The sequence below is a fragment of the Phacochoerus africanus genome, chromosome X (genome assembly GCF_016906955.1).
Source record: "Phacochoerus africanus isolate WHEZ1 chromosome X, ROS_Pafr_v1, whole genome shotgun sequence".
Lineage (NCBI taxonomy): Eukaryota > Metazoa > Chordata > Mammalia > Artiodactyla > Suidae > Phacochoerus > Phacochoerus africanus.
Window position 1 is genome coordinate 106341717 of NC_062560.1, and position 19936 is coordinate 106361652.

Consider the following 19936-nt stretch of genomic DNA (forward strand, 5'->3'; position numbering starts at 1 on the left):
AAGTGTTGGATCCTTAACCCACTGAACAAGGCCAGGGATTGAACCTGCAGCCTCATGGATGCTAGTCGGGCTTGTTAACTGCTGAGCCATGATGGGAACTCCCCCTGTTCTCTTTTAATCAGAAGTAACATCGGCTCAATCTCCTCAACTGCCTGTGGACTGTATATTCCTTGAGGGCAGGGACTAAGTGTTAATTTCTAGGTTCCTTGTCTCATACTCCAAAGGTACTTGAGGAATATAAATTGATTTGCATGATGCTTTTGCTTCTCCTGAAAGGCTCTTGATCACTTGTGCAGAATGAATGGGGCTTAGGGACTTAAAATAACTGTTTCACTTGTGAGCAAATATTTCTTGGTCTACTGAAGATAAAAAAATGATAACAAGCTTTTATTTCATTTTCACATAATCTAAAAGAAACAAATAAGTCCAAGAAATAGTTGATTCACTTTCATCTCCTTTTGAGACATTTGGGTAATTAAAGAATTATTGTTAATAAAACTACTAATAATCAGAAATAATCACTGTTAATGGCAAGAACAATGACCATTTACAGAACATCTGCTATGTGCCAGGCATTCTGCAAAAATAATTTGTGGGGTTTTTTTCTCATTTAATCCTCACAATAAGGTAGATGATATTACCCACATTTCATAGTTGAGGTGGCTGAGGTTCAACTACTAAATTTAAGTAAATTTCACATGGTTATACAATCAGGAAACAGTAGAGTTGGGAATCTACTTCAGTTTTTTTGATTACCAGGATTCAATCTACATGAGAGCAGAAATGTTTGTTTTATTTACAGCTGTATACCCAGCATCTAAAATAGTTCCTAACAAACAGGAGGCACTCAATAAATATTTTAAAATCCATGCATAAACAATGAAACCCATTTTCTTGACTACTGTGCACATATTAACTCACAATATCCCTGATATCACTCCTAACGTCATCATTAAGGTAATAAAATCTTAAACAACATGATCATCTGGCTTTTCTCTTTTCAAAATGAATACATATGAGCTTATTATTTCATTGAATATGTTTTTATGGAAATATTTATTTCGACTCTTTTAATTACACAAATGACATAATGATATTAGGAGGATGAATACTTATTATGAAAGTGAACTAATGGTCATGTCTCCCTGTTCAGAATACATCAGAATATTTTTTCTCGACAGTGTATCAGACATTTCTGTAACAGGACATTTAGAGATAAGTGATATATATATATATATATATTCCAGGCTACTAACTCCAACATATATATACATAATGGTAGAAAAAGAAAATACTGGACTTCCCTGTCGTGGCTCAGTGGTTAATGAACCCGACTAGTAATCATGAGGTTGCGGATTTGATCCCTGGCCTCGTTCAGTGAGTTAAGGATCTGGTGTAGCCGTGAGCTGTGGGGTAGGTCACAGATGCAGCTCGGATCTGGTGTTGCTGTGGCTGTGGTATAGGCCGGCAGCTACAACTCCGACTGGACCCCTAGCCTGGGAACCTCCATATGCCGTGGGTGTGGCCCTAAAAAGACAAAAAAAAAAGAAAGAAAAATAAAATACTATATATTCTACTATGTTTTACCAAGTTCTTTTAGTAGGCTCCAAAATAAATGGAAGTAAACACTTATCTTCTACTTCATAATAATGCCCTTTCGAGTCATGCTCATTCTCTAAGTTAAATCCATAATCTATAGATGTAATTTTAATTTAAAAATTAATATTAAAAAATCCTACACCACTTGAAGAGTAAATAACAAAATTAGTATTTTCTGCTAATGTAAATGTTCCTGTATTAAAAGGCTAAGGCCAATATATAAAAATTATTTACTTAGATTAGTAAGCTTACCATTTTTCCATTCTCTTTATATTTAATAGTAATTTAGGTCCTGAGATATGGTGTGTAAGCTGTAATTCTTTTAAACCAGAGACAATCTGGAAAGCTATTGATGGGTAAGACTTTCAATCCTCCTCTGAATTTACAAATCTTTTCCATGAAGACACAAGCGAATGCCATACCAAAGTTTTCAAGAGTTCATTTCCCACCAAAGATCATTTTAAAAGGGTACAAACATGAAATGTAGGCAAAATTTATGAGCACAGGTTTAACATTAAACCAGACCCCTAATTTTCTAGGATTTAAGAGAAATTCATTCATTTGTAAAGAAATTCAATTATAATTCCCTTTGCAAATGCTGATAGCCTGTTCCCAATTTTACTCAACAGAGTAACCTGCTTATTTTACGGAATTAGTCTTCACTGGTAATTTGGCTTACTTATTTATTTTTCTTTTTAGAGGAATGTGTAGTGGGCAGAGTATTATATACCTTGATTATCTTTTTATTCATCCTCATTTTCTACAGATATGTATTATCCCCATTTATTTTATGAGCCAGCTGACATGGTATACTTTTCTGTATCATTTGTTTTTATTGAATTGTAATCTGTATTAGCAAGGACATTTTATTTTTAAGAAAGAATGTCATAAACTAAATACGAAGGAGTATAACAAGGACAGAACCTAAGAGTTTATCGCTAAGCTCTTCAAGTTGAAAATTTAGATTATCATTCTAATGCAACTTTTGAAGGATACTGATCAACATTTGCTTTCATTAGCTTTCATTTCTCTGAAAATCTTACACATGTATAATCAAGGCAAGAATGTTTTATAATGCCATAAAATAACATAAGAAATGCCACTCAAATCGGTCTTCTAACCTATCCAGCATAATGTTTCTCTAAGGGACAAACTGGCAAAGGGTACGGCTGTCCTCTGAAATATCAGGCTCAAAATAAAAGATGTGACCTAAGGCAGAAACTGTCTGCTTCTCACCAACATCCATGTTCTCCTTTTCTCCTGGGCACACAGATAGACTAAATTTCCCAGTCACCATTTCCATTAGGTATGGTCGTATGACTGAGTTCTGCCTAATAAAATGTGAAGTCTGAGCAAAAGCGGTATTTGACACTTCCAGTCTTCAGTCCTAAAAACTTTCAACTCATGATCCTGAATCTCCTTCCTCATCCACTGATTAAAACAGAGCAGATTCAAATATGGGAGGGGTTTAGTCCATTCATTCCATAAAATTTTATGTAAAATATTAGGTATATAAGCATATTAGAGATGCTGATCTTGGTCTCCCTGCACAGAGCCCTTACCCATGACCTTCCCAAACCCACTCCCCACTGCTTGCAGTCAGAGTTAATTGGGCCAGAATTGGACATCCAACCTCAGAGAAAATCATTCTCTCTCTCTCAGAAATCTAGACACAGAAACCTAGTAGCCTGGGAAGCTAAGATGCAAGGTCATTTTAAGCCAAATCTGCAATTAACAGCTTAATAGGAGAACAGATTTTTTTTTTTTTTTAAATAACCATCTAGAACAAAGCCTGAGAATGGAGCATGTGTGCAGAGAGAAGTAAAGAGGAGACATCATGTGGCCCCAGGAAGAAACAGAAGCATGGGGAGAGCTCCACCTCTCATTAAGCCTTGCTGTACTCATTGTCCTTTCCCTGTGAGACTATCCTGTATCATTTTCTTTTTAAACTTCATTTTTACTTGATTTGCTTTTAAAGCATTTCTGTTCCCATTAACCAGATAATTTCTAAGACAATAAGTACTTTTCCACATTGGGGAACAAAACCCAGAATTCATACAGAGCATAACCATAACCACAACTATGTGCTGTCCCTTCCCACACAAAGATCAAAACAATTCCAATTCCAAATCCTTACTCTGCAGAGATCTAACACCGAAGAAAACAGATGGAAATTTTAATAGTAACTACCTTTGGGTGACAGAAATTGTAGATTTTTTTTTCTTTTTTATTTCCTGTGTTTTTCCTATTTTTGAAATGAAGTTCTCTTACTTTTATAAGATCCTTCACGATCTGGCCTCTGCAGGCTTCTCTGCTTTAACCACTGCAATTGTCTTCCATGCCTTCTAAGCTCTGGCCATCGTATGTCATGTGCTGTTTCCCAAATGTGCCATTTTTTTTCAGGCTTCTGTGTGTGTGGTTTTTTGTTTTTTTGTTTTTTGGCTTTTTTTTAGGGCCACATCTGTGGCATATGGAGGTTCCCAGGCTAGGGGTCTAATTGGAGCTACAGCTGCCGGCCTACACCACAGCCACAGCAATGCCAGATCCAAGCTGTGTCTGTAACCTACATCAGAGCTCATGGCAATGCCAGATCCTTAACTCAACAGACATTTGGCAACGTCTGTGGATATTTTCAGTTGCCATGATTGAGGAGGCAGTGCTACTGGCATCTAGTGGGAAGAGGCCAGGGATGCTGCTCTACAACCTCTAATCTCAGGATAGTCCCCACAACAAGGAATTCCCCAAGCTGAAATATCAATAAGGGAAAGGTTGAAAAACCTTGGTCTAAAACTATTCCTCCAATTGGAACAAGCAGTTTTAAAGTATTCAACATCTCAATGGGAGGGAATCCGTCATTCTTCAAAGACTTCCAGAAAAAGATTTTCTTGGCAGGCACTCATGATCTTATCCCACAAGCTCACAGTTGTTTCTCCCTGGAGACTATCTGCACTTGGGATTGCTCTATTATCCAAACAAATAAGGTCAGAGAACATGTACAACTCACTCATAATTACCTCTAACATTTACCCTGTTGACCAAACAAGAAAATCTTTATGAAATATGGAAAATAGAAAACATTTTCTACTTTCAATTTTTCAAATTGCTTTTCAAACTGTACCGCTCATAAACCTGTCATGAGGCATAAATCCAAACCCTGAACTACTGATTAAAACATGCACAATATATAATCACAGCAATTGAAATAACATTAACTCCCCTCAGGTTAGGCCACCTGAGAAATAGTCAAATTCAACTTTGTGTTATGCTCTAAACCCAGTGACTATAATCCCACTTGAGCACAGGAGAATTTGTGGAAACCAGGGTCTTCCGTCCATAGAAATATTCAGTCCCTGGTTCCCTGCTGAGTGGATTTGAGAATGCAGAGGAGAAACTCATTGGTTCACTTTAATTATTCAGGGACAACACAGAAAGATAAACAAGGTAAGATCAGCTTCAAAAGTACAGTGATTTCATGTACTTCTATGACCTCTAAATATACATCACCACTTGGCAAATATATTATTAAATCTCAGCCTCATTTCTCTCTGCATCATTGTAAATACTCAGAAAAAAATTATCATAAATTTACAGGATGCAATATAGAAGTGGCCTAGTTGGAACTTAAACCCAAGCCAGATTGTATTTTTACCTTTGAATAAGAAATAAAAAATGAAGTTATATTTAGTTTGCAATTAGACAGAGAATGACAATATGAAGAAAAATATTTAAGCTACTGCAGCTTCACAATATGACGCAAGGCAGGATAAATTTCTGTATAAGGTGTTGCATGTTGAATCTTTTGTCTCTATGAAGGGTTTTGTTCTTAAATTCACTTATTTAACAAAATTTATTGAGTACCTATCGTGTATTAGGTAAAATGTAAACATAGACTAGTCCTGTTCTGGCCTAAGATTGCTCTCTTTATACTTGCCTGCTATTATCACTACCCTTTGACAGACAGGGATATATAATATATTCTTCATTTCCCTTCTGGCTATTGGAAGTTCTGAAAGAATAATGATTACTCAACTTAAATTCATCTGACTTGTTTAGGGATCTTACCTAGAATTAGTAATCTTGCAACTCATTAGAATCCAACTAACTAGAAAGCTCAATAGAGCAGGTTTCTTTCAGTAGAGGATCAATGACAACAAGAGTTAGTAAGGCCAGAAACAACCTCAAACATCATTTAGCTTTATTCTCTCACCTGACTGTTGAGTAAAATGAGGGTGAGAGGAAGAAAGAGACATTATCAAGTTCACACAAGTGTTTAGTGGAAGAACTGGACTTGGACTTAAGATTTCTAATTCTAAATCCACTGCTTTTCAAGTACTCTAAAGAGGCTATCCAAAATTTGCAAAGGACATCATCCTGGGACCACTAGACATTTTGTTCCCTCTACAAATATCTTCTTTATCTAGAGTGTTGTACAATAAAAAATTCATGTTCAGTATGACAACCCTCACTCATTATAAGATTTTCGATTATAAAAGATTAAATTATGATCATTTGGATTAAAATGGAAAGTAGATTCACATTTAAGAATGATTTTCAAAAGGAATGGTAATTTTTATAAAGTTCTATTTAACCTTAAGCTAACCACCAAATCTAATTAACCAGAATGCCCAGTTTTCAAGGCATTTAGGCTCATCAAGATTTTAATATAAATAGAATAAAACCTAGATTATGTCTCCAGGCAGGGAAATTTAACTGAACTATAAATAATCACTGAAAGACAAAAAAGGGATGACTTGGGGTTCTTTATATTCCAGAGGCAAATTGTTATAGTACAAAGAATATCAGATTGGTTGCATGGAGAATTGCATTCTAGCTCCAAATCTTGCACTATACTGCCATGTGGACACATAAGTAAAATTTCCAAAAGACCTAGGTTTTTTTTTTTAATCTTTAATGATTTTTATTTTTTTCTATTATAGCTGGTTTACACTGTTCTATAAATTTTCCGCTGTACATCATGGTGACCCAGTCACACATACATATATATATATATACACATTCTTTTTTCTCACATTATCATGCTCCATCAAAAGTGACTGATATAGTTCCCGGTGCAATACAGCAGGATCTCATTGCATATCCGTTCCAAAGGCAATAATTTGCATCTATTAACCCCAGATTCCCAGTCCATCCCATTCCCTCCCCCCCCCCCCCTTGGCAACCACAAGTCTGATCTCCATGCAAAAGACCCAGTTTCTTTATCTTCAAACTGGGAAAATTTCAATTATGTCTACCTCCCAAGGTTGTGTAGAGTTTTTTAACTTTGAGATAAAGAGTGAAAGGACATTGGACAATAGAAAATTATATATACATAATTACACATACACGCATGCCTACATGTGCACACATAAACACACATGGACATAAATACAATGTATTATCTAAAATCTAAGTCTTTTGAATATGACAAATAAGGAAAAATATTTAGCTACAAGTGCATGTTCCTATAAAATTATCTAAGTTAGTTTTTTTTTTTTCTTTTGGCCATGCTCAAGGCATGAACTTCCTGGGTCAGGGATCAAACCCGCACCACAGAAGTGATCAGAGTCACTGCAGTGACAACACAGGATCCTTAACTTGCTGCACCACAAGAAAATTCCCAATATTTTCAAGTATCTTTTAGATATTGGACCTTTCAAACTGGATGTCCCATATACATGTTTCCAAAATAAAACTGTCTGCTTCTACAAACTACTGCTTCTGATTCCAGAAATCTACTCCATCTGTAGTTTCTTGCTCAGTTACTCTCTCAGTCTGTCTGTATACCCTCCAAAAATTTTGTTGACCAATATAAGCCAAGCACTAAGGAGTCAAAGTCAAAAAAGACACAGTCCTTTACTCAACTTGCAATAGGGCATAAAGAGAAGTAAAATATTTGGAGTGCAAATATTACAATGGAATAAGGTCTTCACAGACACATGAACAGGGTGCCATGAAACCACAGATAAGGTGAAATTCTATGAACGTTGCTATGGGAAGTAAAAGCAGGTAAAGGAAGACTTCTAAGAGCTATCTTTGGCCCCTCTCCCCCTTCTTCCACATTATAACTAGCCAGACTGTAATTCCTGAAATATTATTAGCCTCAATATAATTAACATCTTAGGGTAAAGACAATCTCCCCTACTAGAATATAAGCTCCATAAAGACAGAGATTTTGTCTATTTTGTTCTCTGTTGTAGCCCCAGCAACCATCCCAGCAACAGTGGATGATACATGGTGGACACTCAAATAACTATTTGTCAACATTTGTTAAAACTTATCTATACTAGAATTAATTCATCAGTGTTTATAAGTGTTTATAATGAACTGTTTTTCATTTAAAATATTCACATTATACACATTCTTATACTCTCAGATATCACACCAAAAAAATTAACAGAATAGCAAAGCAGATGTTACTGTTTATTTGCTTATTTGTTCGCCAAAGGGGGCAATTCTTTGTGAGTTTTCCTGTTCTTTAAATGGAATACTCAGTACCACACTTTCACAATTCTTACAGAGACATTTCAAAGACCTCGAGATTTAACCTGATCCTATCTTTTGCTTTTAAAGCTACAAACAGTTTTGTGTTGTGGAAATAATAAAGAACCAGCTGGATTCTCCCAAAGGGAGAGGAGATGTTTAGAGGAATGTCTTTGATACACACACACACACACACACACACACACACACACACACACACTCATGCCCCTCTGTAGAAAATAAGGAGAATAATTGACAGGAAAATCATTTTTTGCTACTTCAAATATATGTCATACTTGCAGTAAAACATAACAGACAAGTGTCTATTAACTTGACATGGTAATGAAAATATTTATTATGATCAACTGGATAAGTAACTTTGTAGTCAGTGAAGTTAAGAACTAGTTTCTCTCGTGATCAAAATCAGATATTTCTGTTTTAAATATACAACCCAGGATAGGAGAGTATGTTTGGTGAGCAAGGGCAAAAAGATGAGTACAGAGATTCCTCAAAAATGAATCTTTTGTTTGCTGTACTTATATACTTCACAATTAACTCATGTTTTAAAATTCCAAAAAAACATCTGTTTAGATTCACATTTGGATTGCTAAATAAATCTTCTCCAAATTAAAACCAGATTTAATCTCACCTATGGCACATTATATTTACCTACGGCTTTTATTTTGAACTGAAACCATAGTCAATTCAAAAGCATTTTTAAAAATAATGCCACCACTAAAGTGACTAGGGACTATATCACAGTAATCTCCAAAATATTGGTTGCTCTTCACTACCCAAGCACAATAGACCATTATAGATATATTTTTATTCTCAATATGTAAAGTATATTTTAAAGGCTATAGAGTTCTCCTCCATGTAAATTTAATATATTCCACATCCATTATTTGGTTTAGGCTGAAAAGCTTGGTTGATTCCTGTTCATCTGTAGTAAACAGGATTTATAGGTCATAGATTAGTTCTATGAAGTCTTTTCCTGTTTTAAAAAGAATCTTTAAATCTGTGGCTGAAGATAGATTTTGCTAACCCCAGTGCCGTTAAAGGATTAAAGCATGTGATATTGTTGGATCTAAGCACTGAATATGTACATTCTGAGTTTTTTTCTCTAGTCATTATTGAAGAAAAAAATTGTCTCTAAATCTATTTTTCCAGAGCAAATATCCTAAGGAGAAAAAACTACTTATAAATGTTAGATAGATTTTAGTAGTACTATAAAATAAATATAACTACCACTGGAGATGTTACATTTATGGGTTAATATTTAAAGAGTATTATGCCACAGATATTTAAATCACTGCCATCACCACTAATGAGTATTTCTTCCAAATGATTCTTATTTCCCCAAGATAGACACTAGCTCTATAAATCTGGTAACAAGCATTGGTCATATAGATTTCATTTCTCTTTCCATCCCTTGTTTACCTTTCCTCTGCCAATGGCCTTGGCACTTCTTGTATAAAAATAACCCATTGGCTCCATTTAATTGTCACATTGGCCTAAAGTCAGCAAGGGCAGTAGGCCTCATATCAAGCTACAGCCATCTGTCAGAATATGCTAAAAATCAATGAAGATAGTCTCTACCCAATCTTCTGGCCAGGCGTGACTCCTTCACACTATTCTGATTTATCTTTGTGAGTTGAAGTGGTTAATATCAAATCCAAGTTCTGCCTAGTATTGAATATCATAGAAAAATCTTTAAGCAAGTTTCACTATGGTGAATATATCATAGTTGATGTCTATCATCATGTTGAGGAGGTCAAGTGAAGTTAGAGCCAATGCTCTGACAAAAATTCCAAATGAGTAAGAGCTCAAGTAAACTTCAAGGTAGGCGTTTGAGTGGGGGACAGCAACGAGAGTAATTAAGGAAAAGCAAAACTGGCTGTAATTCTGCTTCAAAGAAAATTGGGTGAAGAGGTTGAGAAGCTAAGAGAACTGTTCCAGTGCTGTGAAGCAGTGAACTATGTTTGACTTCCTGTTAGAAACAAGTACTAGTCCACTTAACTGGGTGTTAAAGGCAGAGCAATCCACTCGCACACTAACACACAGGTGGAATGGAGAGACCAATACAGAAAGGAAAGTAGTGACTTAGGGTTTTGAGAAGTTAGAATGGAGCAAAACTAGTGTCAAGGGGATGGAAAAGGGACACAGAGGAAGAACAGAAAGAGGGGAGGAAACCAAAATGAAAGTGCAAATTGCATGTGAGTTCTAAAATAATCCTTGTAAAAATTTTGTGAACCGAGAGCTATTAACCCATTTTTTAAGGTCAGGAAACAGGTTCATACGAGTTCAGGAATTTGTCCAAGCACATATAGCTAATAAGGAGCAGAACTGATCTTCAAACCCTCATCTATGGGTTATTGGTTTCTACAATCCAAATTCTTAACCACTCTTAAGAGTTTTTATGAGGAAGCACAACACTGTGCCATCAAAGCTACAATAGAGCTTTGGGATTGAGGTTCATCCTACAGGACGGGAAAAGAGACTTTTTGGAGAAGAATCACAGAATACGAGGATCTGCAAAGTCTAGTATACTCAAGGATAGGACCCAGGATAAGGAAGGTAAATATGGCAATTTAATGGTGAGAATTTCAGAATCAAGTTTAGATTTCTGGCTCACAACTTGAGAATTATGGCCTTTGAGTTTGAGAATGATTATCTCTTATCAGCATTAGAAGGACCATATTTGCTCACAGAATAGACAAACTAGCGAAGAGAATTTAAAAAGCAAATGGAGGAGTTCCCGTCGTGGCTCAGTGGTTAATGAATTCGACTAGGAACCATGAGCTTGCGGGTTGGACCCATGGCCTTGCTCAGGGGGTTAAGGATCTGGTGTTGCCGACAGCCATGGTGTAGTTTGCAGACGCGGCTCGGATCCCGCGTTGCTGTGGCTCTGGCGTGGGCCGGTGGCTACAGCTCCAATTCGACCCCTAGCCTGGGAACCTCCATATGCCGCGGGAGTGGCCCAAGAAATGGTAAAAAGACAAAAATAAATAAATAAATAATAAAAATAAAAAGCAAATGAAGGAAACAGGAAGAATAAGGCCTAATATACCAGAAATGGATAACTGCTGAATATGCACAACTTTGAGCATGATGTACTCTTCCCAGAATTTCCTTTCTTCCATTTTTCACCTAATGCCTCCTCATGATTTTAGATCAAAATGATTTTTAGACCATTTTCTCTGGGAAATTTCCACTTTTTGTCTTCCATCTAACTCTACACTTCTTCTACCACTACTTTTCCCATGGGCTAGATCTACCATCTACAAGTGTTCATATCTTGGAATTGCTTAAATGTGATAAAGCACTTATGAGAATATTGTTATTGATTTTGCTGCCACCCCCCTATAGAAAGTGGTTGAATGTGAAGACCCTGGACCTACAGCCTAAGTTCAAAATCTAACCTGGATCTTCTGCTTCCTACCTTTGGGAGTTGTCAAAGTTCTTTAACCTCCTGTACCTCAGTTTCTTCATCACTCAATTGAGGTTGGTGACACTAACTGTACCTACTAATAGTTATTATAAGAATTAAAGTGGTTGACTTAAAAGGGCTTAGAACAGTGTTTGGCATGTAGTGATGCTACATATTTAGCTATCAGTATTATTACTAGTACAAGACCATGCATTTCTTGAGTACAGGACTCTTTTTCCTTGTAGTAGCTACAATGCTTATGAATAACCAGTAAGTGCTTGCTAAAATGCCTCATGATGCAGGGCATGCTCAAAAACCCACAGATTAGGAGGTATATGTGAATACTGGATGTTTTTAGAGCAGATTAAAGCTAATGTGGCTCTCAAACTGTGCCACTCTGAATTCCTATCCTTGTCAGCATGTCAGTGTCAGGCTCTTATATTGAAATTAATATTTATTGCACATTTTCTATGTGCCCAGCTCTGAGCAGACATTTATATATATTATTTCATTCAGTTCTCAAAACAACCCCACAGGTAGGGTCTATCATTTCCTCCACATAACAGATGAGGAAATTGAGGCCCATGGAAGTTACGTAATGAGTCCAAATTCACAATCATACAGCTTAGTCTGGGCTGTTTGAGCACATACACAAACACAAATCACCCAGACTCTCCATCTTTGGCAACATGCCCATCTTCCCAGGTTGTGAAAGATACTACCCTCACCCTACCCCCCAAAACATAATTCAGATATTGGGAATGTTTAGAGAAGGCCTGGTGGAGGAATTGGAAAAGCTAATCTCTGAGTAAGGGAGGGCTCATGGCAGGATAAAATCTTGAATGTAATGGGTAATCAGAGTATTGTTTCTATGAATGACAGAAGGCTATTAATCAAAAGCTATGCTGGAGATTTATCATAGGGTAGTCTTACAAAGCCTCCCAGATATGCCATGAAAACCTAGGGGAGGGAATGGTTCCAATGACTGGGATTTGGTGGTTGCTATAAATTGAATGCTAGTGTTCCTCCAAAATTCACATGTTGAAATGTAATCCCCATTGTCGTGGTATTTGGAGATAGATCCTTTGGGAGGTGATTAGTTCACAAGGGTGGGGCCTTCATAACTGGGGTTAGTGCCCTTATAAAGGAGACACCAGGGAGCTCTCCTGCACCTTCCACTATGTGAGAACCCACCAAAAAGGTAGCAGTCTATGAACAAGAAAGTGGACTCTCACCAGATGCCAAATGCCAATGCCTTGATCTTGGACTTTCTAGACTTCAGAACTGTGAGAAATAAATGTTTGTTGTTTAAACCATCCAGTATTTGGTATTTTTGTTATAGCAGCCTGAATGGAATAAGACAGTGGTGAAAGACTATATTCAGTTTAAAAGCATATCAATAGAAAAATAGAAATTATGTTGTATGCGTTTACTCGGGAAAAAACATAAAAATGTGGGTATTCTCTAATGAAATTAAGATAGGAATAGAAAGGGCCAAAAAAAAAAAATAGAGTCCTTTCTTGTGTATTACTATTATTCTAATAGTAATCAAATACTTATACTGTGTACCTGGATGCTCTAAGTACATTGTAAGTATTAACTCACTTAATCCTCACAGCAGCCTTATGAATAGGGGTTATTATCATTCCAACTTGAAAGATAAGAAAACTGAAGCCTGCCCAAGGTCATACAGCTAACAAATGGTGGATTAGGGAGTCTAAAATAAGCTACTTGGCCAGATAAAAGAAATGGATGCTCCAACACAGACCTCAAGTGTTCTATGGTAAGTGTAGTGAATAGGAGTGATTTCAGCTCCACAGACATCTGATAGACATATCATTTAACTAAAGGCCAATATCTGACAAGTACCCAACCTCAACTGTTGACAACTCCACCTCCCAGGAGGTAGAGAAAATGATAAGGAGACTTGCTCCTCTCACTGACTGAGAAAGAGAAACTGGTGAGTTGATGATAGAAAGCAACCGTTTTAGCTTAGTGTCCACAAGTACTTTATGAAGCAAAAAATCCTAGACTTTAGGAAAGCAATTATCCAAAGTTAAGTTGGTATGATCCTATGCCCTGAAACAATCTAAAAAAGGAGATGAATTAAGAATCAGTTGGGGACGGAGTTCCCGTCGTGGCGCAGTGGTTAACGAATCCGACTAGGAACCATGAGGTTGCGGGTTCGGTCCCTGCCCTTACTCAGTGAGTTAGTGATCCGGCGTTGCTGTGAGCTGTGGTGTAGGTTGCAGACACGGCTCGGATCCTGCATTGCTGTGGTTCTGGCATAGGCCAGCGGCTACAGGTCCGATTCGACCCCTAGCCTGGGAACCTCCATATGCCGCGGGAGCGGCCCAAGAAATAGCAAAAAGATAAAAAAAAAAAAAAATCAGTTGGGGAGGTTTGCTGCCTATTGAAACTAATGTGCTTGTACTGGGTTCTCTCTATTCATCTTAAGAGTTCTAAAGAACATGTACCAAAATAAAGGGATGAAAATCAAGGATAAATAAATAAAATAAAAGGTGTACTGAAAATGATGCCAGGAAGATTCATACCTAAAATGACTCTAAAGCTTGAAAAAACCTGCTCAAGATGACAGAATAGTTTTTTTATATAAATTCTGATTCAAAATGACATCTATCTCTTCCTTTTCCCTCCCCCAGTTACAGTACCACTTTTTTTTTCATTCAGTTCAGTAGTATCACCTAAAATTGATTTGATAAAATAATCTATTTTAAAGTGTTGATGGCTGATGATACCTATTACGGATATAAGCAATTTTTAGTGTCCAGAATCTCTTTGTTTTGTTTTTTTAAAAATTTTTTATTATTATAATTGTTTTACAATGTTCAGTCAATTTCTGTTGCAGAGCAAAGTGACCCAGCCACACACATATATATATATATATATATATACATTGTTTTTCTCACATTATCCTCCATCATGTTCCATCACAAGTGATTAGATATGCTTAGAGCAGCAAGAGCAAGAATAAGATAGACATGTGACTCATAGAATACCATATGACCAACTGTATCTTTTTTTGTGTGAAAAGGAATGATCCTAGACTTAAAAGGATAAAGTCAGTGGCAATAACCATAATTTGAAGCCTAAGATAAGCAAAGTGTCCATTAGAAGGCACTCAACTGTTCTAAATGAATTAAAATTATATTCCAGAGTGGTGAGAAGTCTTGTGGATTGGATAGTCTAGTCATAGTTGCTAATGTTTTGGGGCTGTGGTACAGGTGAAATGTGTCAGAAGACTAGAGACCATAATATTGGCTTTGGTCTTGGAAAGGGACAGAAAGCACATGGACTCCTTAGGTTAGACTAAGAACACCATGTTGATCGAGTGCAAAATCCTACAACATGTTGTTAAAAGAGTGATTTGTAAGCACTTAGGAAAAAAGTAGCAACCATGAGTAGGTAACATAAAGAAATTCTCTAAGAACATGTTAGACAAACCTCATTTCATTTCTATTTTTGATATGGTTATTAGACTGGCAGATCAGTAAAAAATGTAAGCTCACTGTATCTGGATATCAGCAAGGCATTTGTCAAAGTCTCTCATGATATGTCTGGGAACAAGGTGGAAAAATGTGGGCTGTATGGTAATGAAAGATTGCTGCCTGATTGGAGTTCCCGTTGTGGTGCAGTGGTTAACGAATCCGACTAGTAACCCTGAGGTTGCGGGTTCAATCCCTGGCCTTGCTCAGTGGGTTAGGGTTCCGGCGTTGCCATGAGCTGTGGTGTAGGTTGCAGACGCGGCTTGGATCCTGTTGCTGTGGCTCTGGTATAGGCCAGTGTCTACAGCTCCGATTCGACCCCTAGCCTGGGAACCTCCATATGCCGCGGGTGCGGCCCTAGAAAAGACAAAAAAAAAAAAAGAATGCTGCCTGATGGATAAATGTCAACCTGCAGGGAGGTTTCCATTGGCATGCCACAGAGCTCTGACCTTGATCTTGTCCTCTATGACATTTTTATTAATGACTTACATAAAAATGAGGAAAGCATGTCTAATAAACTCACAGATGACACAGTCATGAGAGCAATACAGTGCAAATACTCTGTATGGCAGAATTAGAATTCAGCTACATCTCCACAGGTTCACAAGATGAGATCAAATTAGGCCAATTCGAGGCTCTAAACATATTTACAACCACAACTCCCACCCCAAAAAAACAATTTTAAAAAGCTACCAACTATATAATTATAGAATAAACAAAATGCGGCTTGGCCTCAGAACTTGTTAAAAGTTTTAGGGGTTTTCTTACTTCACGTTTTCAGTGGTATCAGTAGTGTTTTATGGTCACCCAAAATGCTGATATTGGAGTAGACAGCATTAAACAGAAATATTTAGTTAGAACAAGGGAAACAACTGATTGTTGGTGACAGCACAAATTCCTGAATGAGTCAATCCATTTGCTTGTCTGCTGAGAGTTCCATCTAAGGTACATCAGATCTGCTCCCAGCCTGTACTCGGGAGCAGCCATAGGTGCCCATGCTGCTGTTTTTTAAATCACATAACCTTTCTCTCCCCTTAGCTGCAGCTGACTAAGAGAATAACTGACAGACGTTGCCAAGAAACTTAAACACTGACTGGTGCAAAAGGGATGAACTGGGCTTATCAAATTCCCTCTCCTAGGTTTTTAAACCTAGAGCTAGCAGGAGAATTAGGCAGGTGGCAATGAAACATGCACTGAAGGGGTGAGGTGAGAGGCACCAAGAGGTACACTTGGAGTCATGTAGTACAGGGAAAACCAGACACATTGCTGTGAGAAAGTAGAAGCTGTGTTGTAGACAGAAGAAATATTGACCTGACAAGAAGCTACCAGACAAAGAAAAGGACTGAGTGGCAAAACTGCAGAGAACTGCTGAGTCATGTTGGTGCCAGAGATCTATAGGCCTTATCCTTCCTTGTCGGTTGACCAGTATTTCCTGGGTTCCTAGGAACTGATAATATTCTTCAAAAGATATTCTTAATTAGCTGAGGCAATTTGAATGACTTCTGATCCTTTCAACCAAAGAGACTAATAACCCACACCTGCAATCAGCCTTGGCCAAGACACTTTAAGAGTGATTTGGACAAAGTGAAGTGTGTTCTAAGGGAAGAGACCATGATGGAGGATTTGAAACTAGTTAATTTGAGGAGCAGGTGAAGAAATTGGGGACCATTTAGCTCAAAGTAGAACAGAATCAGGAACAGTGTGAGAGGGATTTTATTTGTTTGTGAGACTCCAGAACTATATCTGGGATGAATGGATAGAGCTAAAAAGTGGGAGATTTTAAGAATCTGCTGGTAGTTGTCTGATGAAAAGGAATGCCTCAGGAAGGAGTCGATTCCCTATTTTGGATATATTTAGGCAGAGGCAGGGGACCACTTAGTAGGGCTAGCAATATTACTTTAGAATTGCATAATGCTTTAGAATGCATGAGGCACATTCTGTTACACTAGCTTGATCCTCTTAACAATCTGTTGAGGCAGGCACTTTTATATTCAAGTTAACAGAAGAGGAAGCTGAGGCTCAGAGATGTTATGTTACAGAGCCCTTAAGTGCCAGGGCACTCGCAGAGTTACCTTCTATTGACTACTTGTGAAATGAACATTGTAAAGGATATATTTGGAAAATCCTAACTGATCAAGCTGATGGGGTTTCTAGGTTTGTTAAAATTCATCTTTGTGATGCTGAATATATTTTCAAATGTATTAAAGAGGTACTCTCTCTCTCTCTGCTCAGTCTCACATGAAAACTTATGTTCTTTTCTGTGTCTTATGAAACTGAGACCAATTAATACATTCCTTGCATAGATACAGAAGGTCCGTGGGTGCAGTTTGTACAAACATGCCTAGATGTACATTTCAAATCAGAATAGTTTCCTCTCTACACTTGCCTGAGCCCATTCCCCACCCTCCTTCCAGATTTCTTGTTATTTGGCTTCTTAGATGAAAGAAGTGTGTTTGCTTATCAAGATTGCTAGTTAACCAGATTGGCCCACTGCTTGCTTCTTAGCTATCACTAAGCCCTGCAAAGGAATTACAAGAAGAGTGAGTAAATCACCACTGTTAGTGAAAACTCCTTCAAGATATACATTGCTCTCTGCTTCTCTCACTTTATTCATCTTCCTCTTTACAATTAAAAAAAAAAAAAAAAAAAAGGAACCGTACACAAACCCTATCACTAGTACAGTTCTAACTGGATTATCTTTACCATAGGTGCTGACTGCTATATTTTCCCTTGGGAGATATCAGAAATACCAGTTTAGGGAACTTTTTAATCTAATTAGTGATAGTTGATTTCCTGGATTTGATTAGTGATAGTTTCCTGGATTTGGGCCATAGTGCTTTCAGTTTGTTGCTGGTGACATATTCTCTGGCTGGCCTTTAAGTTAATATGCCACTAAGGGGAAAAAAAACAGTCTTATAATGTGAGTTTATTAGTCCTCCCCTTTCCATTCCAATTCTCAGATTATGGGGATGGAAGTTGATCAGAGTTGACACCAGACATTGCTTATCAAGTGATATATTATACACAGTGTTTACATAAAATGTGCTTAGAAAAAGCTTTGGTGATACATCTAAAGAATTCATATAAAAGACAAGGGGAAGTCCTTAAATTTCATAGATAACAGAACACTATGTTTTATGAGGCAATGTTTTTCTACATTAATAGAAAGTTATTACTTTTGATTTAAGAGAGATTAACTAGAAATGATGAATAATTTCTCAGTTAATCGCATCTAGTGCTAAACCCTATTATGCTCAAGGGAGTTCAAGTGTCCTAGAACTGTGGACACTTGACAAAGGTTTGTTTTTTTTTTTTTTGGCCACAACCATGGCATATGGAAGTTCCTGGACCAGGGATCACACTCATGCCACAGCAGCAATCCAAGCTGCTGCAGTGACAACACTGGATCCTTAACCTGCTGTGTCACAAGAGAACTCCATGTAAAAGATCTGAGGAGGAAAGTGGAAACCCCAATATATGAAGTAACAGAAAAATAGAAGCAAACTTTTTTACTCAAAAGATCAAACTTCATCCTAAAGGCAGAATCACATCTTTAAAATTACAAGTGGACTTCGAAAGAAGCAAATCCTTTTTAAAAATGTTTGAAGTCAATTTACTTTTTCTAAGAATCTAAAAATAAGTAAAATGTCAACCATCACTGTTTCTCCTATTGTGTTTGGATTTTCCCATAATATCACAGCATCTTAAAACAAGAGACAATTGCCTTTTATATGGGGGTACGCTAAGAGTTTAGGTAATTCCTTAGTTTCAGATTCTTGTGGGCATCTGCCGCTGTTTATACATCTGTGGTTTCCTCTTTACACGTGTATCTGCTTTGGTCTGTGTCTGCGGGTGTGCCTAGGTTTAGGTGGGTGTGCCTGTGGGGCGTACTTGAGCTTGCAGAGGGGTCTGCCCTTTTGCTCAGGCATTTGGGTGTGTATCTGTGTCAGTAGTTGTGTGACTTCTCAGATGTCAGTGATGAAATGAGTTTCTGCACTCAGTGGAATCATCCTCTGCCAATATTTAAGTTTAGTGAGATCAATAATAGCTTAAGTACCTGGTCTCCAAAGGTATGTTGCTATTCAAGACCCAGCTGTTATGCAGATGAACGGACTCCTGTGTACTGGTTGGGGGAGCCGGAGCGGCTGGGCTGGGCTGGCTGCGGGTAGTCATTGATCTCCTCTGCAGAGAGTCTGCCGCTGGGGGTGGCTTCCGGGCACAGGTGCAGGCATGCGGAGGTGGCGGCGGTGGCGGGAGGGGTCTGAAGGTGAACTGGTTATGTGGGCTGCTCTGCATGTCTAAAAAGGAGAGAAGAAAAGCACAAAATAGAGATGGACTCTCTCACTTGGCAGTCAGGAAAATACAGCATGTCAGACTTATCAGGATTTCAGAATAATATAACCTGTGGGGTGAGGAGAGAGTTTGAAGTTCAGTCTATCTGTAAAAATGTCACTTAACTTACAAAAACACGTGCAGCACGCTTATGAAATGTAAAACATTCACAGTCGCATTTACATGTAAATTCTTCAGGGCTATAGCAGCTCAAAAGTAAATGAGGCCGCCTCACACAATTTGTCATAGTTTCTGCTACTGAAAAAATAAATCATCAACAAGACACTAAGTTACAGAACAGAAGTGAGGCGATTTCCATCAGTTGCAAAAGTCTCACTTCGGAAAATATCAGCGAAAGGCACAAATTTGTTGCAAGGAAAATCATTCGACACTTCAAATAAAAGTATAAGGCCACCTTCTGGCTTACCTCAGGAAAGGATGCTAGCCTGCCTACACAGGAGCAAATCCATACTTCAGAGAAATAGCTCACAAGTGTGTAACTCAACTGCGTGAGACTAATCTTTTGGCCAGCCCCCCAACTCAGAGTTTCATTTATAAAAGGTAGGCTAGAAGGAGTTTGTTCAGGTTA

At 37.7% G+C, this 19936-nt stretch overlaps 1 protein-coding gene across 1 annotated transcript in view; it reads right to left on the minus strand.

Annotated features, from left to right (window-relative positions):
- LOC125118205 (teneurin-1) overlaps positions 1–19311 on the minus strand; it is a 353178-nt gene extending 333867 nt beyond the window's left edge. Inside the window, exon 1 of the mRNA XM_047764372.1 lies at positions 19073–19311. Within this exon, the coding sequence (XP_047620328.1) occupies positions 19073–19311 (239 nt within the window). The remainder of the gene's footprint in view (positions 1–19072) is intronic.
- Positions 19312–19936: the final 625 nt, after the last annotated feature.